We start from the raw sequence: 28000 nt of genomic DNA on the forward strand, positions 1-28000 counted from the left end.
AATCCGCCTGCCAATGCAGGGGACACAGGTTTGAGCCCTGGTCTGGGAAGATCCCACATGTCGCGGACAAACTAAGCCCATGCACCACAACTACTGAGTCTGCGCTCTAGAGTCCGCAAGCCACAACTACTGAGCCCACACATCGCAACTACCGAAGCCCGCGCGTAGAGCCCATGTTCTGCAACAAGAGAAGCCACCGCAATGAGAAGCCCACGCACCACGGGCGTAGCCCCGTGTGTAGCCCCCACTCGCTGCAACTAGATAAAGCCCACATGCAGCAACAAAGACCCAACACAGCCAAAAAAATTAAAAAAAAGAAGACAGCTAAGTGAACCTTAGGCTAAGTGAAAGAAGACAGTCACAAAGGACCACATACTGTATGAGTCCCTCTATATGAAATGCCCAGAAAAGGCAAACCTGTAGAAAAAGAAAATAACCCTAGACCTTGTGGGGCAGGAGGATGGGGAGTGACATCTTATGCGTTTCTTTTGAGATAATGAAAATGATCTGAAATTAGTGGTGATGGTTGCAAAACTCTGAAAATACACCAAAATCACTGAATTATACATTTTAAAGGGGTGAACTTTATGGTAAGTAAATTGTATCTCAATGAAACTGTTTAAAAAGTTAATAGGTTTCTTTACTATAAAACTTCTCAGGACTTTAATATCTTGATGTAATTTGTGACTCTTCAAGAGGAAGGTTGAGAATGAAGTGCTTACCAAAATGATTTGCCCCATGGACCCATGCTCCCCAACCCCAACTACTTTTTGAGCATTCCCATGGAATTGGTGTTTCTATGTATCCATTAAGAAAACTCTAATCTAGGACATATAAACAATCTTTAAAGAAGTTCTAAGCAAGAGGTAAATACTTGTTAATCCTTGGATAACGATTTGAAGGAATAATTCAATGGATTTAGGTGAGATGGGTCAGGTCTTGCTACTTTAGCCAAAGTTATATGTAAATAATACTATAGCTAAGACTTATATTCTACTCTTGATCTTACCCCAAGGGCAGAGAAGCAATAAAACATTTATTCTAACAAGCAGTGTTTCAAGTTAGTAAATTCTTAGACTTAATTTGCTCCCATTCAAAAATTACCCCTCAGTGGAAGAGGAAAAGGAAGAAAGGCAGTGGAGAGAGGTCTCCTGCTGCAAGCATGATGGAGAACCGGCCATCAGTCTTGCTCGTATAGGTCCTGCTTGGGGAATAAAAGGCAGATGCGAGGAGCACCAGGAATAATGAAACTTTCCAGGTGCTACCTACTATTCCCCTCCTGGACTAAGGGAGCTTTTTGTCTTGTTAACTAAGCTAGCTGACTAAACCAGAAACCTTGTTTCCTTTTCCTGTGGAATTCATGTCTCAAAGCCTCAGTCAGCCATCCCTAATATTTCCTAGAAGTGAAGAACAGCCTGGACAGATGTTTCCTCCAAAACAGCCTCCCAGAGAGTGAAAAAAAAAGAAGAAGAAGAAGAAATAAGGGGGCACAGGGATGACCACACTTTATGAGTTCATTATCAGAAGAAAATTTTAGTACTTTTTCTTATGTATCTCTTACATACTGGCAGGAAGAGATGAAAGGTATGACATGGTATTCAGTCAAGAAAATTGATTTCATTATGATAGAGGATAAAGCCAGAGGAGTGAAAGTGAGATTCACAGCTTAAAACTGAAGACAACTACATCCCCATACAGCTCTTGCATAGATTTGAGAAAATAGAAAGATCTGAGGTTGTCAGGTGGAGATCTTCAAGGAGGTAGTGAAGCGATGTGCAATTTTTCTCTACAGCTGAAAAAATTTCTGCAGCTATAAAAATGGCTATAAGTTAATTTACAAAGAAACTTCTGACCATTTCTCCAGGGTTCCCTATTTCAGTGAATGGCCCAGGAGTGATCCAGCTGCCGAAATTAAAAACTGTTTCCCTGACTCTATCATTTCTCACCTGAATTATTGCAACAGTCTCCTAATTGGCCCTCTATATACCGTCTATATACTTGAGGCACAATCACACTTGGCTGGAAAAGTCCTTCTAAATCATAAATCTGATTGCATCATTCTCTCTTAAAACTTTTTCATGGCTTCTTATTACTCTTAGGTAAAAATCCAGATGCCTTAATATGAACTTCTCCATAATCTGGCCCTCACTTATCTCTTCATCTTCATCTCTTGCCACTTCTTTTTCTAGTCTCTACACCAGGGGATCCAAAGTGGAGTGAGTGTACAAGACCACCCTTTGGGTGTGGGATGAAAATATTTGAACTTCTACAGATTGAGAAGCAGGAACAGAAGCTGAAGAAATGGCATACATTAAGAGTCTGGAGTGAGCCAAGCCATAACTACGTGCCAGTGGAAGTTTAGAGGAAGCAAACACTCTGAGGAAGAAGGGACTATTAGGGAATTATGGGGAAAAGAAAGAAAGAGGCACCAGAAAGAGAAGGTGGTTCCTAGAGCTCTATTCCTGATAGATGCACTTCTGGTTCTACTTCCAATCTATATACATCCTTATAATACGCCCTCCTTTTCCTTGAGAAAAGGTTCTTATTTATATTTTTAAAATGTCTTGGAAGAGTGGTATTTGTTCCATGCAACCATAAGAATCTACCTAAAAAACTTGGTGTCCATCTATAGGGATTGGTTAAAGAAAATAAAATATATCTTTCTATGCATTTACCAAAAGTGAATATGTAGGTCCTCTGCTTCTTTGCGCCCGACTTGCATCCTGCGGTTCCGGAATAGCGGGGGAAGATGCGTTCCTTGGACATCGCGGAGCTGGCAGAGCCGGAGGAGGTGGAGGTGATGGAGCCCGAGGAGGACTTTGAGCAGTTCCTGCTCCCGGTCATCAACGAGATGCGCGAGGACATTGCGGCACTCACCCGCGAGCATGGGAGAGCCTACCTGCAGAACGGGAGCAAGCTGTGGGAGATGGACAGTATGCTCGTCCAGATCAAGACGCAGGTGGAGGCCTCAGAGGAGAGCGCGCTCAACCATCTGCAGAATGCGGACAACGGAGTCGAGGGCAGAGGGACCAAATGGTGCAAGGAGGCGGAGGAGAAGGCCAAGGAGATCGAGAAGATGGCAGAGAAGCTGGTGGAGCTGCTCTGGGGGATAGGGAAGAGCGAGTCATCCTGAAGGAGGGTCAGCGGTTTACAGCCAATGGATTCTGGTCAACTGATGGAGATTGGCTGACACCCTGGAGAAGCTGAAACCAGAGAGCCTTTTGTTTTCTCTTTTTTTTCTGTCTACGCTCTGTCCTCACTTACACCACGTTTCTATGGTCTGTGGTTAATGACCTCAATGTGAGTTTTGACTGTTAAATGTTTTTCTTTGGGGAGGTAACTTTTATTTGGAAAATGCTCTCACAAGAATTAGGGCCTAGACTGTAAGCTCTTGGAGCAGTCACATTTGTTCCTGGGCTTTCGTTATTCCTAAATTTTTGAGGTGCTTTGCTCTTTCTTGTGTGACCTGATAGCTCCCTGGAACTTTGGGTCTGTGTGTAACAGATAAGACTCAGAGTTGGAGTTCTCCAGTTCTGAAGGTGCTGAAGGAGCTGCATTATTTCTAGAAGATGACTCCATGAAGCGATTGCTAAAGAAGCTGAAGAAGGGACCAGACTTCAACTGGGAATGTGAATGGGGCTGATCTGGCTAGGACTGATGAATCAGAAGAAGGGCTGCAGGATGGTATTGTATTTGGGGACTTTAATTTCTCTGTGAGACCAAAGGAGGAGAGATGTATTTTGTTCAAATTTTAAGTTTTATGCGGCACACTGATGTAACCTGTCTGGCCATATTGTTTGACAACCTAACTTAGCTGTATGTGACATGGAACCTAGAATAAGAGACAAGATAGCTCTTGGTATTCTGTGTAATCGATGTAATACCCTGATGCATTTCAGGGGATTCTGGACATAAAATTAAAGAGATATTTGCAAAGGCCCTTGAAGGTCTGGGGAAGAAAAGCAAGGGCTGTCTGTTTTGGACCCTAAACTGAACAGGGACGAGGTATCTTCAAGATTCATAAGTTGTCTAGCTGTAAGTTCATTTCAGTAGCAGACCTGACAAGTATTTGAGGTCAAGACCCTACCGTGTGTTTAAAAAAAAATTTACCATGTTAATAAAAGTATTCATTTGCTTAAAAAGACAAGACCTAAAAAAAAAAAAAGTGAATATGTAGTGCTAATTTGATTAATATGGAAAGTTGCTTCCAAGGTATTTTTAAGTGAAAAAGCAGGTCACAAAAATTGTGTTTAATATTTTGTGTGTATACGTATGTAGACAGAAAAAAATCAGGAAAGATCTATACTAAAATGTTAGTAGTGGTTACATTTGGATGGGTGGAATTGTGGGCAATTTTCACTTTTTGTTTTTCCTTTCTGATTATCTGATTTGTTGTTGTTTTGAGCATGCATTAGTTTCAGAAACATGAAGGTAAACTATTAAATTTTTTTCATTTCTATGAAGAGAAAATATTAAATTATTTCCATTCTTTAAAAAAAACAAGAAAAATTTAGACTTTTAGGATTCTCCTTATATGTGGTAGAGTGACTAAGGATGAGCCAACTACATCCAGAGGGAATAAATCTTTTTCATTCATTCATTAAACATAATATACGTGAGACACAGCACTAGATGATGGAAAGATAAATGGGACAAAATTCTCATCTTTAAGGATCTCACAGTCTAACAAGATGATAAATATGTAAACTAATAGCTGTAATACAGGTATAATAAGTGTAATATCATGTAAGTTAGGTGTAGCAGGACACAAGGAAGAAATCGTTGGGGAAGAGACATTCAAACAGGATCACAAAAGGCTTAGAGAATGAGAAGGGAGTGCTTTCAAGGGAAGAGAATGAGAAGGGTGTGCGTTCAAGGCACGAAGGCATGAAATAGCACAGGGTACACAGGGCGTCATCTAATCACATATCATTTGACATAAGTTACTTGGCTATGGAAATGAACAGATTTTCTTTAAAATATCAATGATTTTTAATATAGATTTTAAATAACCCTAATAACACCCAGATGTCAAAAAAAGAACATTGTGTACACTGATACAATGTTAATAAGAAAGTGTTCACAGACATATTTCAAAACATATTAGTATTTCAAAGTTACTATACTACTCTGCTGAAAAATGTGTTCTTTTGCAAACACTGGCTTCTGTTCTGTCTTGGGATGTCATGTGCTACCTCTCCAAGATACTGACAAATCAAAATAGTACCTGGACAGGAAGAGCGAAGTGAGTTCAATCCATCATCATGTTTACTTGATATAGATCAGGGGACTGCACTGCTGAAAACAACACAAACAACATGCTGAAACTAACAGATTCAGTGAAAAATTATGTAGGTTAAAAAAAAAGCTTTTAGCTTCTACTTAAAGCTCAGACAATGGATAAACAAGGATCCCTTAAAGGGCACTATATGACACATGACTAGCTCTCCTCACAGCTGTGTCTTCTGCCTGAACATCAGTGCAAGAGGATTTATTGTGGTGCCATACTGGCATCAGCAGCAAGTACACTGTTTCAGGGAACCAAAATTAACAAATAAAGGTTTGGAAAATTACAGGATGATCACTTGAAATTAGCCCCACATAAAGTTCCACTACATTAAATGGGGCCATATTTAATTGGGTCATTACAGAACAATGTCTAGCAGAGAAAGCCACCAAGAGCTAGAAGATTAGATGAAATGCAGTACAAACAAAAAAAAAATAGGGCAGAAACCTTGGGTTTTCTGCCAAGTCCAGAAAAAAATACATTGCAGCAGACTGTGCAGAGGCATGACCGTCTTTTCATTGGTTACCGAGAATCTAAGTCTGGTTTTTAAAACTTACAAAGGAAATAGAAGCGAAATGTTAAGGAACAAGACCCACTATATTTTGGAAAGGTATGTGAGAAGTAGTGATTAATTAGTAAAAATATTTACTGAATTCCTACTATGTGTCTACTATCTACTGTGCTACCTGCTAAGAAGAGAGAAAATAAAAGTGACACAATGTGTGGTTTTTGGAGTTCATAGCTAACTGGCCAGGCAAGATACACCAATGTGAAAGAGTAGAGTAACAATGTAAGGTTAAATGATTATTGCCAAAGTGATGCAGTTTGTGGACAATAAGTGCATAATTCAGAAGAGAAAGACATGAGCTGAGCTGGAACTTGAAGATCTCAGAGCGAGAGAGAGAGAAGATTTATACTAGATCTTGAAGAAAGCTTGGATTCTAATCCGAGGTTGGTCTTTAACCATTAGAGTGATTTTGAGCAAGTCACACTATTTCTCTGGATTTTCATCTTCACTTATAAACTGGAAGTTTTAAATCAGGCAGTCTCTAAAATCTCTTCCTATTCTAAAATTCCATAATTCCAGAACATTTTTTTAAAAGGTGAAATGGTTAAGAGAGTATTCAGAAAGTGTTTTAGACAAATCCAAAGAAACTGGGAAGAAAGAAGTGAGCAGTCTTTGGAGAAGGGGAAGAAAGCCTAATGATGTGAGGTCAAAACAAAATCACAGCCTACTCCATACTATCAGTTAATATGGTCCTTCAGAAAAACACCTACTAAAAGTCTAGTAGGAGGCAGATATGTCACAGAAAAATAAACTGCTATGGTAGAAATCTAAAGAACATCGTGGAGGCACAATAAGATAGTGGTCATTTCTACTTGGGAGCAGCAAGGCATGGGAGGTGTCAAATGGAGGTGTTTTAAAGGAGGTAGACTGAGTAGTTTCCTTGTTGCGTATTGGTAAAGGAAGAAGAGACTGAAAGATTCAGGAGGACATTTCTGTCTCTGCTGTATGCTCTGCAACTTCTCCTACCTGCAACAATATCTGGTACACAGCAGGCACTCAAATAATATTTAATTAATTAATTAGTCAATTTTAATTAATGCACACTTTATGATATAAAGCCTTGAACAAAGCAGGATTCCAATAACATAGTGCCACAATAGTGAAGTTTTAAAATTTTCATTTAATTCCAGGCTCTTGGATTAGGAAGAATTAATATTGTTAAAATAGCCATACTGGGACTTCCCTGGTGGTGCAGTGATTAAGAATCCGCCTGCCAATGCAGGGGACACGGGTTCGGGCTCTGGTCCAGGAAGACCCCACATGACATGGAGCAACTAAGCCCGTGCACCACAACTACTGAGCCTGCACTCTACAGCCCACAAGCCACAACTACTGAGCCCACGTGCCGCAACTACTGAAGCCCGTGTGCCTAGAGCCTGTGTTCTGCAGCAAGAGAAGCCACTGCAATGAGAAGCATGCACACTGCAACGAAGAAGCCCCCACTCTCCACAACTAGAGAAAGCCCGTGTGCAGCAGTGAAGACCCAACGCAGCCAAAAAAAAAAAAAAAAAAGCCATACTACCCAAAGCAACCTACAGATTTAATGCAATTTTCATGGAACTGAAACAAACAATCCTAAAATTTATATGGAACTACAAAAGGCCCAGAATTGCCAAAGCAATCCTAAGGAAAAAGAACAAAGCTGGAGGGATAACCCTTCTAGAGTTTAGACTATACTACAAAGCTGCAGTAATCAAAACAGTGTGGTATTGGCACAAAAAACAGATATATGGATCAATGGAACAGAATAGAAGGCCTAGAAATAAACCTATGCACCTATGGTCAATTAATCTATGACAAAGGAGGCAAGACTATACAATGGAAAAAAGACCATCTCTTCAACAAGTGGTGTTGGAAAAGCTGGATAGCTGCATGTAAATCAATTAAATTAGAACACTTCTTCAGACCATATACAAAAATAAACTCAAAATGGTTTAAAGACCAAAATATAAGACATGACACCATAAAACTCCTAGAAGAGAACATAGGCAAAACATTCTCTGATGCAAATCATAGAAATATTTTCTTAGATCAGTCTCCCAGAGCAAATAAATAAATAAATAAATAAATAAAAGCAAAAAAAACAAATGGGGCCTATTCAAAATTTAAAGCTTTTGTACAGCAAAGGAAACCATCAACAAAATGAAAAGACAACCTACAGTATTGGAAAAAATATTTGCAAATGATGCAACTGACAAGAGGTTAATATCCAAAATATACAAACAGCTCATACAACTCAATATCGAAAAAACAAACAACCCAATCAAAAAATAGGCAGAAGATCTAAATAGACACTTTTCCAAAGAAGACATACAGATGGCCAACAGGCGCATGAAAAGATGCTCAACTTTGTTAATTATTAGAGAAATACAAATCAAAACCACAATGAGGTATGACCTCACACCAGTCAAAATGGCTATCATCAAAAAGTCTACAAATAATAAATGCTGGAGAGGGTGTGGAGAAAGAGAACCCTTGTATACTGTTGGTGGGAATGTAAATTGGTGCAGCCACTATGGAAAATAGTATGAAGTTCCTTAAAAAACTAAAAATAGAGCTACTGTATGATCCAGCAATCCCACCCCTGGATATATATCTGGAAAAAATAAAAACTCTAATTTGAAAAGAAATGCGCACCCCAATGTTCACAGCAGCACTATTTACAATAGCCAAGACATGGAATCAAATGAAGTGCCCATCAACAGATGATTGGCTTAAGAAGATGTGGTATATATATGTGTATGTATACAATGGAATATTACTCAGCCATAAAAATGAAATATTGCCATTTGCAGCAACATGGATGGACCTAGGGAATATTATACTTAGTGAAGTCAGACAGAGAAAGACAAACACTATATGATATCATTTATATGTGGAATCTAAAAAATAATACAAATGAATCTATATATAAAATAAAGACTTACAGAAAGCAAATTTATGGTTACCAAAGTGGAAAGGAAAGGAGGGACAAATTAGGAGCATGGGATTAATAGATACAAACTACTATACACGAAATAAATAAGCAATAAGGATTTACTGTATAACACAGGGAATTACATTCAATATCTTGTAATAACCTATAATGTAATATAATCTGAAATACATATATTGATATAATTGAATCACTTTGCTGTGTACCTTAAACAAACACAATACTGTAAATCAACTATACTTCAATTAAAAAAAAACAAGCATTATTCACTTCATAATAAACTTTTCAATTAAGTATTTTCTCAATCAACTATTATAGTAATAATTGTGATCACATGGGTATCTGAGATATTTGTAACATTGTTATTAATAATGAAGAAATTAATGAATAAATGGTAGTGAAAAAAGAAAGTTAGGGAAGCTTTCCAATATGGAATAGTCAAACAAAGCATCAGAGACATAAGATAGCCTGAAAAACAGGATACCCTTAGAGCTAGGGCATGAGATATAGGGAAAAAAATAAGGCTGGAAAGGCTGATAGATGCTGGGTTGCAGTCCTACCAAAACCATGGCCCTTTAGTCCCGAAATTACCAATATTTTGACTCTAAGAACTTCTTTTTTAATGTCAGAAACTGTACAGATACTCATGTGACAGTAATTATACTTTCAGTGTCCACTGATTAAGAAAATATATAATGGAAAAGGTTATGAAGTCACTAGTAATTTAAAGTAAGTTTTTATTTTATTCATCACAATAGCATGTCAGATTTTTTTTAAAAAGTAGTGAGATTTTATAGAAATTATTTATTCAATATATAGACAAAGGTTAGTGAACATATAGATTCATTCATGCCCCCACCACAAACTGAGAACCACTGTTATAGTAACAGCAGCAGTAGTAGCCACACTTATTGAATACTTGCTAAGTGCCTGTTCTAAGCACTGCACATGTATTAACTCATTTAATTCACACAACAACCATATGAGATAAGCATTATGATTACCCCCCTTTGTGACAGAGTTTGTTTTTGCTTCCCTATACTTTTTCTTCCCTTTTCCTTCACTAAAAGATCTTAATTTTCAAATGAGGACATTGCTGCTGTAAGATATATTTCCTTGCCTCCTTGGTCTCAGGGTGGTGACTGTGTGACTAGCTTCAGAGCAATGAGAAGTGGAAATGTACATTTGGAGAAGTCTTCTTAATAGTTGGAGAAAGGCATACCTTTCTCCTTTCCTGGACCAAGAATGTCATGTCTGGAAGTGAAGATGAGGTCCATACTGTAGAGACGACAGAGCAGTGAGCTGGAAAGAGCCTGCCATACCAGTCCCAGATGGCCTGCTTCTCAATTTATTTTATGTGAGAAAGGAGAAAACCCTATCTTGTTTATTATTTTTTCCCCTTATATGGAGCCAAACTTTATCCTAACTGATAGGCCATTTTGGAAATAAGAACACTGAGGTTCTGAGTTTAAGTAGCTGGCTTGATGTTACAAACTTATTAAGAGGCAAAGAGAGACTTTTAATTCACACATTCTTACTCCAGAGCCCACATTACCCCTTACAGCATACTGCCTCTTGCTATACAACTGTAGGAAATAGGTTTGATGTAGAGAAGTAACTTAACAACTGTGTTTTCTCTTGACTAGTACTGGCTGCCATGGGAAAGGGGCATTCTCTTCACAAGGTAACCCTTTTCAGCTGAGGTAATTCTGAAGGTGGCTGATAGCTGAGGGCTATCTGTTGACAGCACTCCCAGTAGCTGGGGGAAAAAGTCCTTCATTCCTGAAATGGGATCTGAGTGGCACATCATAGCATCCATCTCCATGCACGACATCATACCCCTTCCTGTGACTGTGACTTTTCCCCCTAGCCATCCAAAACCTGGTTGATCTGGGGGTATAAAGGTCTGGACCCCTCCAACACAGGACAGCTCTGAAGGGACATCGCAGCTTCAGAGCTCTTCAGGGAGTTGGCTGAGGCTTTCACTGAGACTTTATAGCAGCCCAACTTCTCCCTCTGCCCATCCTGTTTTCCTCCCTTCCCTTCCCTTCTCTTCTATGGGTGGTGATCCCAGGAACACTCCCTTAAAAAAACCTTCCTAACTTCCATCTCAGAGTTTGTTTCCTGGGGAACCCAACTTGTGACACTATGTCTTTATTCAGTCACTGACTGTTCTTAATTGGAAGGGAAGTAATACATGTCAAGAAAAAGAAAACTGTGGGAATTCCCTGGTGGTCCATTGGTTAGGACTCAGTGCTTTCACTGCTGGGGCCCCGGGTTCAATCCCTGGTTGGGGAACTAAGATCCCACAAGCCACGACATTATTTGTTTAGTTCTACCCAACACTCTTTCTGTTTCTTGGTATCAGACTGCCCACTGGCAATAGAGGAGTGTCCTATGTTGGGCCAATCATAATCCCCCAACTCCCTGGGCACAGTGATAGGTACAAGTGGCGTGCACACGATCAGGCTTGGACAACCAGAATCTTTCCTTGGTCATTTTTGTACTGACAGCTAGAAAACTGAACTCCTTTGCTTCTCAGATCATGGAACTGGCAGGATGTGTCCCTATGGATGCTGGGGCCACATTTCCCGTCTACAAGGAAAAGGGCCATCTGAAGTAGGAGAGAATAAAGCCAAGAGGGCGGAAACAGAAAGACCTCAGTTCCTGGTGCTCTTCCAATAGTACTGCAAATTACCCTAGTATCTATCTATCTATGCACCCACCCACACACACACACACACACATATATAATTTTACTTATTTATTGCTTAAACCAGTTTAGGTTGGTTTTTTTTTTCATTTACAATGGAAAAACTTGCCTACGCATCTCTGTATTTTCTATTTCTACAAGCTGCTACCTTCTCTAACCTAGTCCTACTCAATGTCCTAAATATTGAATAAGCTATAAAATAACTACTCCTCTGCTCAAATCCAGGAAGTGAAATTTTTTATGAGTCAACATATATTGAAGACAATATATGCCAAACAGTATTTTGAGCTCAAGAAGATGAGCTCCATATAAAAGCAAAATTCCTATGATTTAACCTCACTTGCCACTGGGTAATAGATTCTTACGCTTCAATTAAATCTTTTTTTTTTTTTTGTATGCGTTGGGTCTTCGTTGCCGCTCACTGGCTTTCTCTAGTTGCGGTGAGCGGGAGCTACTCTTTGTTGTGCTGCGCAAGCTTCTCATTGCAGTGGCTTCTCTTGCTGCAGAGCACGGGCTCTAGGCACAGGGGCTTCAATAGTTGTGGCACGCGGGCTCAGTAGTTGTGGCTCACAGGCTCTACAGCGCAGGCTCAGTAGTTGTGGTGCACAGCCTTAGTTGCTCTACGGCATGTGGGATCTTCCCGGACAGGGGCTCGAACCCATGTCCTCTACATTGTAAGGTGGATTCTTAACCACTGTGCCACCAGGGACGTCCTCTTTTAAATCTTAAAACATTACTTATCTGTGATTATACTGCCTTTCCAATTATATGAATATATTTATATCCATACTTGATATCATAAAAGATATCCCCCCAAATAGGAACTTTTATAACTAATTTTTAAAATTTTAGAACAGTTTTAGAAATACAGAAAACCTGTAAAAATACTACAGAGTTCCTATATACCCTACATCTAGTCTCCCTCATTGCTAACATCCTAGCTTAGCGTGGTACCTTTGTGACAATCAATCAGTAATAAAAACATTATTATTAATTAAAGTCCAAGTTTATTCAAATTTCCTTAGTTTTTACCTAATGTCTTTTTTCCGTTCTAGGATCCTATCTAGGATACCACATTATTCTTTTGGCTGTGAAAAATTTTCAGACTTTCCTTGTTTTTGAGGACCTTCATAGTGTGTAGGATTACTGTTCAGGCATTTTGTAGAATGTCCCTCAATTGGGATTTGTCTGATGTTTTCCTCATGATTAGATAGGGTTATGAGTTTTGGGGAGGAAAACCACAGAGTGCTACTTCCATCACATCCTATCAAAGGTACATGCTAACAACATGACTTACCACTGTTGTTGTTAACCTCGATCTTCTGATTTAAGGAATTGACTTTTACCTCAATTAGTTTAAAGCCTAATCCAGAACCATCCATTGGAGAGCACTTATACACTGTCTTCATGATATCTGGATTGGGTTTCTTAGTAGAGGGAAGAACTCAAAGAGGTAACCATCAAAACAGATAAAAAAATTTTCTCCCCGGGGGAAGAGTGGAAAGAGGATTGTTTTTCAAGCTTCAGCCCTGCCACTTACTAGATGTATAACTTTGGGCAAGTTACTTCCACATCTGTAAAATGGAATAATGGTACCAAATAGTTCTTTTAAGCATCTGATGAAACAAGTGTATGTGAATGTGTTTTGTACAATAATATTATACTTCTACATGCTAGAATCCCACATAAAAATGAAAACACTTTTGGAAAGATCATCTGAAACATCTTAAGCAGTTTAACGTCACTTTATAATTTCAACTGCTGGCTAAGCAAAGCAAAGTCAATATGAAATTGAGGAAAGGATAGGTGGATCCATTATAGACGAGGATTTCCCATTTTTGCCTTGCTCCCTTTTGCCAAGGTCTGCTTGTCCTTTGAGACTGGAGGGGATTTCTTAGACCTTATGAAGCCAGAGCAAAGGGCTCAAGTTTGATATGGACTAAATATTAATAATTTTGGTGGTTTTTTTTCTGTTATTTGTGAGAGAGAAATCATCACTCTTTCAGGGTGCAATAATTCTTCCAGGCTACTCTAGGACTACTAGGCAAGAAACTTTATTTTTGAAATGGACAGGAAACATAGAATAATTATTCAAAGATAACAAGTCTTCTTACTTCAAAATCATACCACTCTGATTTGAATGAAAATACCAAAGTTTTTGCGTTTGGTTGGTTTATGTTCATTCTTGAATCTGAGGTCTGAAAAATAAAGCAACTCCATCTTCTCCTTAGGATAGAGCCAAATAACTTTTAAAACTTCTATGCGAAAGATGTTAAAAAAAAAACTTTTATCCGAGGACAAATGAAATATGCAGAAAACACAAAAGAGGTGAAGGCTTTTTCTGCATCACTGTAATTAATGCCGAACATATAGCAACAGTTAGCCTGGTATAATGCAAGGAGCAATGATGTTAGAGACCAATGACCCGAATTCAAGCCTAATTCTGTCTCAAACAAGATATGGGACTTTGAGAAAGTTTCTGGTACATCTTTGTGTCTTGGATTCCTCATCTGTAAAACTGTGTTGCTGAGAGGATAATATGAGACTAAATATGCAAAAACAATTTGTAAGGGATCTACTATATCTAACCCAGACCGTGCTTGCTGTCAGTAACAGCATAAGTTATCATTCATTGTGGGCAGCTTCTGGACTTTCTACTTGGAAGCCCAGTTCAAGGCAAAAGCAGCAGTGAGTTTAGGAACAGGGGCTCATACATTCTGAAGTTCTTTCCATTAGTGAAAGCAGTAACCTTGGAAACCAGGCTGGCACCACCTCTTTCAGTCATAAAGCTTAGTTTCTCTTGCTTTCCTCCGTAATGTTTGGGGCACCACAATTTCACGGTCGTTTTCTTTCTGGTTATTGTTTTCTCTCCACATCGTTAGCACAAGCAAGAAAACCTACTGAAGCAAATACAAAATCTTTCTAGTCGCCCCTTCTGCCCGCAGCTCACCTAAGTTTTCCTTACATAGCGGTCGCAACCTCAGATGTCCTCAAAAACAAAAACTCTCACGAGGGCCATGGCATGGTAGGCACTCCCTAGACCGTGGGTCAAGGGGCTTGAGCAGGTAAAAGCCGAAGGGGCTCCGGTTCAGGTATACAAGAGCTAACCCAGACCGCCAAAATCACAACACTCTTCCGTACAGAGATAACCCTCGCGAGATAAGACTGCGAAGAGCGAGAGAAGCCCACTTTCTCGCGAGAAGAGGGGGTGTTGGCGGAAACTAGGAAATGACCCCCTTGGCGACCCAGACCCAGCCAATGGGCGGGGCCAGAGTTAAATCCACCCCCTTCCGCCTCTTTTCCCCGCCCCCTAACCCTGAAGTATTGGACCTGGGGTTCGGGCAGCTGGGTTCTCTTGGTTCCGCCCAGCTGGTGCGGGGTCTAGTTCAGCGCCTGCGGAACGCGCTGTGGCAGGATTTGAGGGGGGGGGGGCGGGGAGGGGCCTGCGGCTTGCGGCCCCGCCCCCTTCTCCGGCTCGCGGGCGGGCGAATCGGCCCGCCTCCGGCTTCAGCCGGCCCTGGGGCCGCGTCCCCCAGGCAATTCAGCCAGCTCGGCCTGAGCGTCTGCCTGCAGCGTCGGCGCCGAGGCACCGGGGTACAGCCTGGTTCGGCCCCATGGTGGGTTTCGGGGCGAACAGGCGGGCCGGCCGCCTGCCCTCCTTCGTGTTGGTGGTCCTGCTGGTGGTGATCGCGGTCCTCGCCTTCAACTACTGGAGCATCTCCTCCCGCCACGTCCTGCTTCAGGAGGAGGTGGCCGAGCTGCAGGGCCAGGTCCAGCGCACCGAGGTGGCTCGCGGGCGCCTGGAGAAGCGCAATTCGGACCTCCTGCTCTTGGTGGACTCGCACAAGAAACAGATTGACCAGAAAGAGGCCGATTACGGCCGGCTCAGCAGCCGGCTGCAAGCCAGGGAGGGCCTGGGGAAAAGATGCGAGGATGACAAGGTAAGGGCGAGCCCTCTCCCCTCAACCCGCATAGCTTTTTTTCAGCTCCGCGGTGGGGGTGTTCGCCCAGCCGTGGCTGCCTTATGCCTTCCAGAATTGCAGCCTCGGAGGCTCCCCTTACCGCTAACAACCCTATTTCTGTCGGACTTCAACCGGTTTAATCACTGCCACATTTTCCAGTCCCTGCCAGATGAAACTGGCTGTTAAGTTTTGGTTCTCAAGAGTGGCCTGTGTGTGGATGCCGCCTCTTCTCCAAGCTCAGCTGCTGAGCTGGCAGTAGTAATCATCTGGCCTATGTGGTCGGCCGCCTTACGTTTACAGATACACAAATCTGGAGGCTGCCGGATTTGGTGTGTTAACCTTATCCTTTATTCCGTGCACACTGATTATTATTAATTTATTTATTTAAAGAATGGGGCCTCCTCTAACTCCTCTACTTATGGTGGTCACCATATGTTTTTTAAAGCAGTCTGAGTTTTCTTACATCTCTATAGGGCTATGTATTAAGCAAAGAGTCGGATATTACTGCCTTTTTTGTGATGAAAATGTTATGATAGATGGGCTCTGGAGCCATATATGAGCCACTTGTGACTTGGACGTAGATAATCCAAAATTATGTACTCAGTTTGAATGGTCAGTGAAATAGTCGAAAAGGTAGAGCCTAGAAATAAGTTCTAAGCAACAGAATCTCGTGTCATTGTCCTCACTGATCTTGAAAGGAAATAAAAATGAAATTTTGTATGCTTAACTATTAGGGTTGGTGTTGGAAAGCCATACTAAGTTTAAATTTTAAAAGTTTAAAGCTAGACTGTAACTAGACCCGCCGCTGAATAGTCTTTGTTCTCACCAGCATATTGGGAACTATGTTATTAACTTATGACCTATGCAACTTCTGTTGATTTACCACAGTAAATTTCTGGGTGGGATAAGTAGATGCCTTTCTTTCTGGACCCTCTTTTGGTAGTCTTCACACTTCTTTTGTGTGTGTTCCTATTATAAGTTTTTATTTTGTATATTAAAATTATTTGTAATAAGTCACTATAAATTAAAATCTCCTGAGCTCCCAACTTCCTTATTGTCACCAACCTCTACTTTGTTTCTTATTTCATGAAGATTGAAGCCCTTAGGTAAGTGCTTTTCTGTAACCTACACCTTCACCATAACATAGACAGCTTCTGAGAGGAGCAAGAGTTCAGCAAACTTACAAACATACTACATACTGAACTCTGTAGACTGAAAAATTCTCTTGGGTGGAATAGGCAAAAATTCATGAAATTTTGTAGTATTAAAACAAGGTCTTCAGTCTTGGAATGGTTAGGCATACTATTCAAATTCTCTCCAATCTGGAAAGAAAGATAAGTCTTTTTTAGTAATTTATACTCAGGATTCCATTTCTTCCATCTACTGGACTGTAATTATGAGTTTCTTTCAGTAGATTTTCACTTTTACCTTCAACCATATGTAGGTGTTCGCTGTTCTAAAATTTTTTTATTCTTCCATATACTCCCTTCTCCCAATCAACCAATGTCTTTTTAAATTTTCACTGCTGAACTCCGGTTATGGGTGGTCTATAAATGTTTCATCTATTTCTTTTTTCATCCCCATCCTAATTTTTTTTATTCTGTATGCCATCCTTCTTTCCTCCTCTTTTCTGAAGCTATTCTCTTGAAGGTCACAGGTGTCAGTTTTCCTGGTCAAATCCAAAAACACATTTTTATTCTCATTCTATTTAATTTCTCAGTAATTGATTGTCTCTAGCTTTTTGGAAACTATCTCCTTTCTCGCTTCTGTATCATTGAACTCTCCGGATTTGCTTCCTGCCTTCTTCACTATATTCTTGGCTGGATTTTTTTTTCCCCCTCCAACAGCCTAACAGTAATGGACTTTATTCCTGGGCCTTTGCTTTCCCCTTACAGCAGTATTTCTCAAGGTGGTGTTAAACAGAATGCTGTCCTAGAAATTGTAGATGGTCAGGAGAAAAGAGGAAAACCTTCTTTTTGGAGGGAAATATTAAATAGTATAAGCAGTATATCCTCCTCTTGGAATTCATAATGCCTGTTAGCATATAAATGCTCTGAGAAATGTATTAGTAAAGAAGCCTATTTAATTTTGTTTAACTTACTCTCTATCAGTTAATTTGATCACCGACTACTGTTTTCTTGGCCTACTTGTTACCATGGTACAGAAGAATGCAGCAAAGCACACTAGTTTGGGAAATGTTGCCCCAGGTATCTTAACTATTATTTGGCTAATATTCTATGCAGCTGGCTCACAAATCTATACCTCTTCTTTGCATGTCAATTTTATATTTTGAACTAGCTATAGCATCTTTGTTGGACAGCTTGTGAGTGTATGTTCCTGGGGTTAATGAGGAGGCTTTGAGTTGCTAATAGAAAGGGTTGTCTTGGTCTAGATGAACTATAGATGAAATTTGTCTTTCAGAGGTGTTTCCTTTATTCCTGCTACTCCCTCAATAGCTGAGAGGAGGGACTTATTTTCTATAAATGATCTAAAATCCCTTTGGGTGGTGATAGTGTTGAAGTAAAATTGACAATTAAAAGTGTCTTCCATTTTAAAATAGACTTGTTTTAATGTTTAATCATATTAATGTAGTCTCTTTAAAGTAAAGGCTCTCTCTGCCTTTCAGGGTTTTTACCTATAGTACACACTGGTGCTGGCCCCCTCAATAATCATTTATACCCCCTTTGTTTGGTATATATCCTTCTCTGTGACTCAGGGCTAAGTCCTGATTGGTTTAAACTGATTATGGTAATTTCATTATTCCTAGTGATTAGTTTAAGAAGGGACTGGCTAGTGAGTTGTGAAGGGAAGTTTCCTTGCTCCTTAAAAGAGTCATACTTGCACCTCTGTGGTTATCTGACCCCAAATCAAAAATCTCCAGTCTAATCATAAGAAAGCATCAGACAAACTCATATTCAGGGACATTCAGGGACAAAGTACCTGAGCAGTACTCTTCAAAATGAAGAGATGGTCTCTTCTGCCAGATACTGTTGCTTCTGCACATGATACCTGAAATTGAGGCAACCGGAGTGCTGGGAGAGTTAGCTAAGGAATGGCTGAGGCACTGAAGATGGCAGAGTGGAGTGTTACAATAGAATATTGGCACTCGTTATGTGAGATAAAAAAATTTCCGTATTGTTTAAGCCAGTCAAGTTGAGAGTTCCTTAGTTGCAGCCTAAGTAAGGTATCCTGACTGTTAATATTCTCATTGTCACCGTAGTATCTGAGATGGAGGTTAAATCTTATATGTCCCCAGGGCAATGAGGGCAGTGACGTCAAATCTGCACGTGGTTTTGGGGTTCCTCAAGGGTCTTTATCTTAAGTATCAACAGTGGTGTTTGGACGCCTGACTAGGTACTTGCTTCACAGTTTTTTGGAGACCAGCATCTTATGGCGGCATCACCTCCCTATATACCCTTCCCCACTCCACTCCATAGATGTTCCACACCAAAGATCCCTTTGCCCTGATGAGCTAGCTGCCTTAGGTATGATGTGTTTTGAGGGGGTGTTGGCAAGGCAGTCCTTGCTCCGGCTACCTTTTTTTTTTTTAACTGTTATTTTAGAACATTTTAGATCTATGGAATTATTGCAAAGATAGTACAAACAGTTTCCTCATACCCCACACCTAATTTCCCCTGTTATTAACATCTTACATTAATATGGTACATTTGTCATAATTAATGAATCCCTATTGATACATTACTAATAACTGAAGTCCATACTTCATTTTGATTTTCTCAGTTTTTCTCTAATGCCCTTTTTCTGTTCCAGGATCCCATCCAGGGTTCCACAGTACATTTAGTTGTCATGTCTCTTTAGTCTTCTTTTAGTTGCGACAGTTTTTTCAGACTTTGTTTTTTATGATATTGAAAGTTTTGAGGATCACTGGTCAGGTGTTTTGTAGAATGTCCCTCAGTTGGGATTTGTTTGATGCTTTTCTCAGGATTAGACTCAGGTAATGGTTTTGGGGAGGACGACCACAGAGATAAAGTGCCATACTCATCGTATCAAGGGAACATCTCCCAAAATGACTTATCACTAGATGTTAACCTTGATCGCCTGGCTTGAGGTAGTGTTTATCAGGTTTCTCCACTGTAAAGTTACTCTCTTTTTCTCCTTTTCCATGCCGTACTCTTTGGAAGGAAGTTACTATGTGCAGCCAACACTTAATGAATTGGGAGTTAGGTTCTATCTCCTTAAGGGCAGAGTATCTATATAAATTACTTGGAATTCTTCTGCATACAAATTACTTGGACCTTTATCTCCTCTCCCTTATTTATTCAGTCATTTATTTATATCAGTATGGATTCACGGATATTTACTTTATACTTTAGGTTATAATCCAATGCTGCTTTATTTTGTTGCTCAAATCGTTCCAACTTTGGTCATTGGGAGCTCTTTCATTTGCCTCCTGTATCCCTCTGACATAATACCCCATCATTGTGATAAACCCCTACTTTCTGGCACTGCAAGATGCTTCTGGCTTATCTTGTATACTTCCTGCCCCAGTCCTAGACTCCTTCTCCACGGAGCCCTAGTTCCTTTTATTGGAAAATGGTATTAGACACCAAAGTCTAGGTGCTAGATGTACTCATTGCAACTGTCAGGCTATCTTTGGGAATCTAGGAATCCCTGCTCCACAAGAATCGGAAAGGTGACATTGGACATCTTCTAATTTATTATTCTATCCTGCCATTTTCAATCTGTTATCTGGGCTGTTAGAACACAGAAATTCTTTAAGGGAGCTTGAAATTGTTCATGGAAGTGAGAAACAAGCTCCACTTCTTTTCCCCCCACATTTGCCTTATTTTTTTGCCTTCCTCCCTAAGGAGTTTCAGCCTAGAGGGGTGTATTAGTTGGTTACGGCTGCCGTACAAAATACCACAGACTGGTTGGCTAAAAACAACAGAAATTTATGTTCTGATGTAACATAAACTCTGATGGAGTCTAGAAGTCCAAGGTTGAAGTACCAGCAGGTTGGTTTCTTCTGGAGCCTCTCTCCTTGGCTTACAGATGGCCACCTTCTTGCTGCTTTTTCATCTCATGGTTGTCCTTCTGTGCTCCTGCATCCCTGGGGTCTCTTCCTCTTCTTATAAGGACACCAGTCATATTGGATTAGGGTCCCACCCTAATGGCCTCATTTTAACTTAATTACCTCTTTAAAGACCTTATTTCCAAATAGGTTTCATTCTGAGGTACTGGGCGTTGAGACTTCAGTATATGGGTTTTGGAGGAATACAGTTCAGCCCATAACAAGGGGGAATCTGTGACACACACACTGCTTTTTCTTTCTTCTTTCTGTGAGAAAGACCCTTTCTTCTATTTCCTAGGTGTTGGTTATTTCTCTTATCCTAACTTGAATTCTTCCTGCCTGTATCTTGTACCAAAGTTATGTGATCCAGGTGGGCCAAGTCAAGCTCTTGATAAATAAAAGAAGCTGTTAGAATGTAGAAAAATACCTTCCCAAAACTGTTGTTTTATTACAGATGAAAAAAAAAAAGTCAGTTTTTAGGTTTGAAGCTGAACAGTAAATGACCTCTTTTTCCCTTTAACAACCATAATCCTCCTTGATGGCAGTAATATATTGTACCTTTGCTTGAATAGGGGAAAGGTCATGTGCCAGAAAGGAGGGTGGGTAACATATTACTCTTTTTTTTCCAAAAAAATCATTGTTGCGTTTGTGTGTGTACACAACACTCGTACACATACCAAGTAAGTATATGTAAAAACCCTGGCACAGAGTAGATGTTCATTACCATGGTCTCAAATCCTGGCCTGCCATTTGCTATGTGTAGAACCCCGGGCAAATCACTTAACTTCTCTGTGCCTTGGTTCCGCATCTGTAAAATAAGGACAGTAATACTTAGCTCTCTCACTCTTGTGAAGTTTAAGTGAATAAATTCATTTAAATGCTTAGAACAATGCCTACCACATAGTAAAAAAAAAAGAAATGTTTAATAAGTGTTATGTTAGCTATTATTATTCCACAACCTCTTCCTTATTTCTGTCCTGCCTTCTTTCCAGGATGGGATTCTGTCCGGGTTCCTGCTTAAGATCCGTCCCAGCTCTAGCCAACCTGCCTCACCCTTTGCTCCTGGTTGTCTGACTCCACCCCTGCCACCTTTCCTGGTCCACTTCTGATTAGGCTTAGTTAACTCCTCTCATACTTGTCTCAGCTGACTCCCTGAAGCCTGCCTATCCCTCTGTAATTTGAAGATCAGCCTTGTACAGTTCTTTAATATGCTGCACATGAAAATTCCTGCCTTTGCCTCTGCCTCCCCCCCTCATAATCTGGCCAAATTCTAGCTGTTGTTTAATTGCTACCTCAAATTATTCATAAGCCATACAAAACTCATACCTCCTCTCCAAACTATATATCCCTTTCCTACCTTCTTGGTCCTTATAAAGCTCATGTAACTGTTATTAAGATGGAGGTTAGAAATTTTGGTGTCATCTTTGATTCCTTCAGCATCTCATATTCAGTGAAGGTGCAGAGGAGTTACTTGATCAAATTGAGTTTAAAAAAACATCACTCTGGTTGCAGAACAGAGAACTGATTGGAAAGGAAGCAGGAGCTTCCTAACTAGCCTCCTTGCCCTGGACTCTATTTCTTTCAGTTAGTTCTCCCCCTTAAGCAAACCTGATCTTCCTCAAACCTTACTTTCAGAGTAGTTGTTATCACTCACTGTGTCAAATCAGAATTCTGCTGTCTAACCTTTAAGGTCTTCCTTGGAGTGCCTCCATCTACCTTCGTCTCCCACTGTCTCCTGACCCAAACTGTGTTCCAGACGTGTTGCTTTGCTTACCTTTGTCCCCCCACCTGCCTTTCTGTGTCATGTTAACTTCTGTTTCTGTACCTTTGTTCCTGTTAATGACTCTTACCTCTTGCCTCTTTTCTGTTTCACTGTTATACTAATCTTTTGGTACTTCGACCATGAAGCCCTCTGGGACTTCTGACCTGGAGTATGCTTTTTTTTCTTTGTACACAAGTAACATTTATTGTTTGAGGCACACTAATTTATTTTGTTTTTCATTTTTCACTAATAGTTTCTTAGGTGTTGACTTTGTCTTCTCAACAAAATTTTAAGTTGCTTGAGGAAGGACCATATTTAAAAATTTTTCCAATGAGTTCTTGATAGTCCTTAGAGCTGATACAAAGTGTTATGGGTCACTGGATTAGAGTGGACCCTAATCCAATTTCTTGTGTCCTTATAAGAAGAGGAAATTTGGATACATAAAGAAATACAGGGAAGAAGGCCATGTGGAGATGGAGGCCTTGATTGGAGTGATGCATTTATAAGTCAAGGAATGCCAAGGATTGTCAGCAACTACTAGAAGCTAAGAAAGAGGCAAGGAAGGATCCTCCTTTAGGGCCTTCAAATAGAAAGCATGGCCCTACAGACAACTTAATTTTGGACTTTTAGCCTCCAGAATTGTGAGAGAAAATTTTTGGTTGTTTTAGTCACTGGGTTTGTGGTACGTTGTTATAATGGCTCTAGAACAGTGGTCCCCAACCTTTTTGGAACCAGGGACCACATTCGTGGAAGACAGTTTTTCCACAGATGGGTGGGGGGCAGGGTATGGTTCAGGTGGTAATGTGAGCGATGCAGAGCAGGAGATGAAGCTTCGCTTGCTCGCCTGCTGCTCACCTGTTGTGTGGCCTGGTTCCTAACAGGCCGTGGACCAGTAATGGTCCGTGCCCCAGGGGTTGGGGACCCCTGCTGTAGAAAACTAATATAAGATTCAATAAAAACTCTGGCGGACTTTTAAAAGTTATTTTATTTTTTTGTAGAAACTGACAAGCTGTTTCTAAAATGTATATGGAAATGCAAATAACCTAGAATAGCCAAAACAATTTTAAAAAGAACAAAGTAGGAGGACTTATACTCCCTGATTTCACGACTTATTATAAAGATATAGTAATCAAGACAGTGTGGAATTATTGAAAAAAAATAGGCATATAAATCACTGGAACGGAATAGAGTGCAGAAATAGACCCACAGATATATGGTCAATTGATTTTTGGCAAAAGTGCCAAGGCAACTTAATGGGGAAACATTTCAATGAAAGATGTTAAAGCAACTGGATATCTTTACGGTGGTGGGGTGGGTGGTGGTGTTGTATACTGCTGTGCTGCTTCACAACATATACAAAATTAACTTGAAATGAATCATGGACCTAAACGTAAAAGGTGAAACTATAAATCTTATAGAAGACAACACAGGAGAATATTTGTGACTTTGGATAGGCATGGATTTTGAGGGCGCAAAAAGCATGAACCATAAAGAAAAAAACAGATAAATTTGATTATCAAAATTAAAAACTTTCCTCCTCAAAAGGCACTATTTAAAAAAAGAAAGAAAGAAAAAGCAAGTCATGGGTTGGAAGAAATACTCACAATACATTTATCTGATAGAAGAATTGTATCAAGGCAATCTCCTGTACCAGGACCCAGCCCACCCACCAACAGGGCAACACCAGCTCCAAGACCCCCAAGGCCCTACAACCAGAGACCCGGGAACTCCGCTCAGCCCACTAGCAAGTCAGCACTAGCCCCCGGGACCCCCTGGGCCCCAAACCCACCCACCAGCAGGCTGATACCACCTTGGACCCCTTAGCCAGCTACCCCAGGATCCAGCCCCACTCACCAGTGGGCCAACACCAGCTTTGGGACACCCTGGACCCTGCAGCCAGCTGTGTCAGGAATTGGCCCCACCCACCAGTGGGCCAACACTAGTCCTAGGACCCCAGGGCCCTCAGCTAGTAGCCTGTGATCCAGCCTCACCAACCAGTGGCCAGCAGCCTCCACACAAGGCACAGCCTGGTAGCCAACAGGGCTGGGGGCCAGCTACACCTACCAGACTGCCTGCAGTAGACAGACCGCCACAACAGAAGGGCCCATGTAGCCCACATAGGGGGCACCCCTAGAGCATATAGCTCTGGTGACCAGAGGGGAGTGTGCTGCTGGGACGCATAGGACATCTACAAAAGTCCACTTTTCCGAGGTTGGGAAATGAAACCAACCTACCAGATACTTAGAAATAAAAACAGTAAATTAGGCAAAATGAGGCAACAGAGGAATATCTTCCAAATGAAGGAACAAGATAAAACCCCAAAAGAGATAAGTGAAAAAAAAGAGATAACTGAAGTGGAGATAGGCAATCTACCCAACAGAGTTCAAGGTAATGATTGTAAAGATGTTCAAAGAACTTGGGAGAAGATTGGATGAGTAGATATTTGAAGTTTTTAACAAGACTTAGAAAATATAAAGAAGAACCAAACACAGATGAAGAATACAATAACTGAAATGAAAAATACACTGGAAGGAATGAACAGTAGATTAGATGATACAGAGGTATGGATCAGTGAGCTGGAAGACAGAGTAGTGAAAATTACTGAAGCCGAACAGAAAAAAGAAAAAAAAAGAAATGAGGACAGTTTAAGAGACCTCTGAGACAACATCAAGCATACTAACATTCACGTTGTATGGGTCCCAGAAGGAGACGAGAGAGAGAAGGGGACAGAAAACATAATTGAAGACATTATAGCTGAAAAGTTCCCTAACCTGGGAAAGGAAACAGACATCCAGGTCCAGTAAGCACAGAGAGTCCCAAACAGGATCAACCCAATGAGGACCACACCAAAACACATTGTAATTAAAGTGGCAAAAATTAAAGATAAAGAAAGAATATTAAAAGCAGCAAGGGACACACCAGTCAGAATGGCCATCATCAAAAAATCTACAAACAATAAATGCTGGAGAGGGTGTGGAGAAAAGGGAACCCTCTTGCACTGTGGGTGGAAATGTAAACTGATAAAGCCACTATGGAGATCAGTATGGAGGTTCCTTAAAAAACTAAAAATAGAATTACCATATGATCCAGCAATCCCACTACTGGGCATATACCCAGAGAAAACCATAATTCAAAAAGACACATGCACCCCAATGTTCATTGCAGCACTGTTTACAATAGCCAGGTAATGGAAGCAACCTAAAAGCACATCGACAGACGAATGGATAAAGAAGATGTGGTACATATATACAATGGAATATTACTCAGCCATAAAAAGGAACGATATTGGGTCATTTGTAGAGACGTGGATGCATCTAGAGACTGTCATACAGAGTGAAGTAAGTCAGAAAGAGAAAAACAAATATCGTATATTAACACATATATGTGGAACCTAGAAAATGGTACAGATGAACCGGTTTGCAGGGCAGAAATTGAGACACAGATGTAGAGAAAAAACGTATGGACACCAAGGGGGGAAAGCGGCGGGGGTGGGGGGGTGATGAATTGGGAGATTGGGATTGACATGTATACACTGATGTGTATAAAATTGATGCCTAATAAGAACCTGCAGTATAAAAAAACAAAAAAACAAAAACAAAAAAAAAACAAACAAAACAACTAATACTAAACTTTCATTGGGTTATTTGTATGGAAATATGTTAATATAAATGTTTCAGACATTACATGAAATTTCTAAAAATCTTATATTTATATTTGTATGGAAATATGTATGGAAATATGTTAATATAAATGTTTCAGTCATTACATGAAATTTCTAAAAATCTTATATTTGTATTTGTATGGAAATATGTATGGAAATATGTTAATATAAATGTTTCAGACATTACATGAAATTTCTAAAAATCTTACATGTTCTGGTATAATGTTATAAGTCATAATCCTAGTTATTACTTTAAAATGTATATCTCAGAAATAAAAAATAAAAAAAAAGAACCTGCTATATAAAAAAATAAACTAAATTAAATTTAAAAAAAATAATAATGCTTATGCAGTGAAACCTCAATTAAAAACTCTGAACAGTGAAGTTCGGGGAGGTTCCTCATTGATGAGTATACTGATGTGCTGGAGGGCACCCTGACTCCACAGGGACGGATGCTCTTGCACCCTCCTCTCCCCCATCCTGTCGCCCTAAGTGCCTCTTCATCTGGCTATTCATTTGGATCCTCTATAATAAAAGGGCAATCACAAGTGTACTGCTTTTCTTGAGTTCTGTGAGGTATTCTAAAAAATTTCTGAACCTGAGGAGGTCATGCAAATCCCCCAATTTATAGACGGCCAGGCAGAAGTGTGGGTTTCTTGGAGATACCTGAAAATTGTGGCTGGGGTCTGATATGGGAAGGGGTAATCCTGTGGGACTGTGTCCTTAACTTGTGGGGACTGTGTTAACTCTGGGTAGTTGGGTAGTTAGTGTCAGAACTGAATCAACCCAGTCAGCATCAGAGAATTGGTGTTGAAATGTAATCACACATTCCAGCCTTCCCCACCCACCCATGTCACCAAGGATACAGTACACCTCACAACTGACCTGAGTTCAGTTCTGTCCAACAAAGCTTTCTTGAACACCCAGACATACCAGGAGCTGGGAGGCATGCTGAAAATAAAAAGATTAATCAGCCACATATCCTGCCCTTAAGGAGCTCATGGCCTAGCGTGAGAGAAGACAACATGTAATTTCAATATAAGTAAAGTCATAGGGTATGGGTAGAAGAGTGCAATGTATGGGGCTATAGAGATACATCTCTAAAAAACACAGCTATCAATTTAAAAATGGGCCAAGGAGCTTAACAGACACCTTACTAAAAAAGATACACAGATGACAAATAAGCATATGAAAAGATGCTCCATATCACATGTCATCAGGAAACGCAAATTAAAACAACAATGAGATACCACTACATACCTATTAGAATGGCCAAAATCTGGAACACTGATAACACCAAATGCTGGTGAGGACATGGAGCAACAGGAACTCTCATTCATTGCTGCTAGAAATCCAAAATGGTACAGATACTTTGGAAGACAGTTTGGAGGTTTCTTACATTTGTACCATCGTACCATCCCAGCAATCGTGTTCCTTGCTATTTACCAAGAGAAGTTGAAAACTTATGCCCAGACAAAAACCTGCACACATACATTTATATCATTTCACTCATAATTGCCACAACTTGGAAGCAAACAAGATATCCTTAAGTAGGTAAATGGATAAATAAACTGTAGTACATTTAGACAATGGAAGAATATTAATCAATTAAAAAGAAATGAAACTTAAATGCACATTACTAAGTGAAAGAAGCCAATCTGTAAAGGATGCATACTATATGATTCCACCACATGATATTCTAAAAAAGGCAAGACTACAGAGAGAATAAAAAGATCAGTGGTTCAATATTCATTGCAGCACTATTTACAATAGCCAGGGCATGGAAGCAACCTAAGTGTCCATCGACAGATGAATGGATAAAGAAGATGTGGCACATATATACAGTGGAATATTACTCAGACATAAAAAGAAACAAAATTGAGTTATTTGTAGTGAGGTGGATGGACCTAGAGTCTGTCATACAGAGTGAAATAAGTCAGAAAGAGAAAAACAAATACCATATGCTAACGCACATATATGGGATCTAAAAAAAAATGGTTCTGATGAACCTAGGGGCAGGGCAGGAATGAAGACGCAGACGTAGAGAATGGACTTGAGGACACGGGGCGGGGGGAAGGAT

At 40.2% G+C, this 28000-nt stretch overlaps 2 protein-coding genes and 1 pseudogene across 4 annotated transcripts in view; 2 read left to right on the top strand and 1 right to left on the bottom strand.

Annotated features, from left to right (window-relative positions):
* The window catches only part of FRMD5 (FERM domain containing 5), a 410954-nt gene extending 408206 nt beyond the window's left edge, over positions 1-2748 (bottom strand). The window contains exon 1 of the mRNA XM_082450109.1: positions 2676-2748. The gene's annotated coding sequence lies outside the window, so the exon portion shown is untranslated. The remainder of the gene's footprint in view (positions 1-2675) is intronic.
* Position 2749: 1 nt separating this feature from the next.
* Positions 2750-7399, top strand: LOC309655195 (MORF4 family-associated protein 1 pseudogene; annotated as a pseudogene). Its single transcript has one exon. The product of its transcript is annotated as an MORF4 family-associated protein 1 pseudogene (transcript).
* A 7398-nt stretch (positions 7400-14797) lies between these two features.
* GOLM2 (golgi membrane protein 2) overlaps positions 14798-28000 on the top strand; it is a 102075-nt gene continuing 88872 nt past the window's right edge. The window contains exon 1 of one of the 2 annotated variants that reach the window (XM_082450141.1): positions 14798-15444. In XM_082450141.1, coding sequence (XP_082306267.1) covers positions 15118-15444 — 327 coding nt within the window. In that variant the 5' untranslated portion in view covers positions 14798-15117. The remainder of the gene's footprint in view (positions 15445-28000) is intronic. The other variant, XM_082450142.1, reaches the window with a different exon arrangement.

The sequence above is a fragment of the Balaenoptera physalus genome (assembly GCF_965194825.1).
Source record: "Balaenoptera physalus genome assembly, chromosome: 2".
NCBI classification, from domain to species: Eukaryota; Metazoa; Chordata; class Mammalia; order Artiodactyla; family Balaenopteridae; genus Balaenoptera; species Balaenoptera physalus.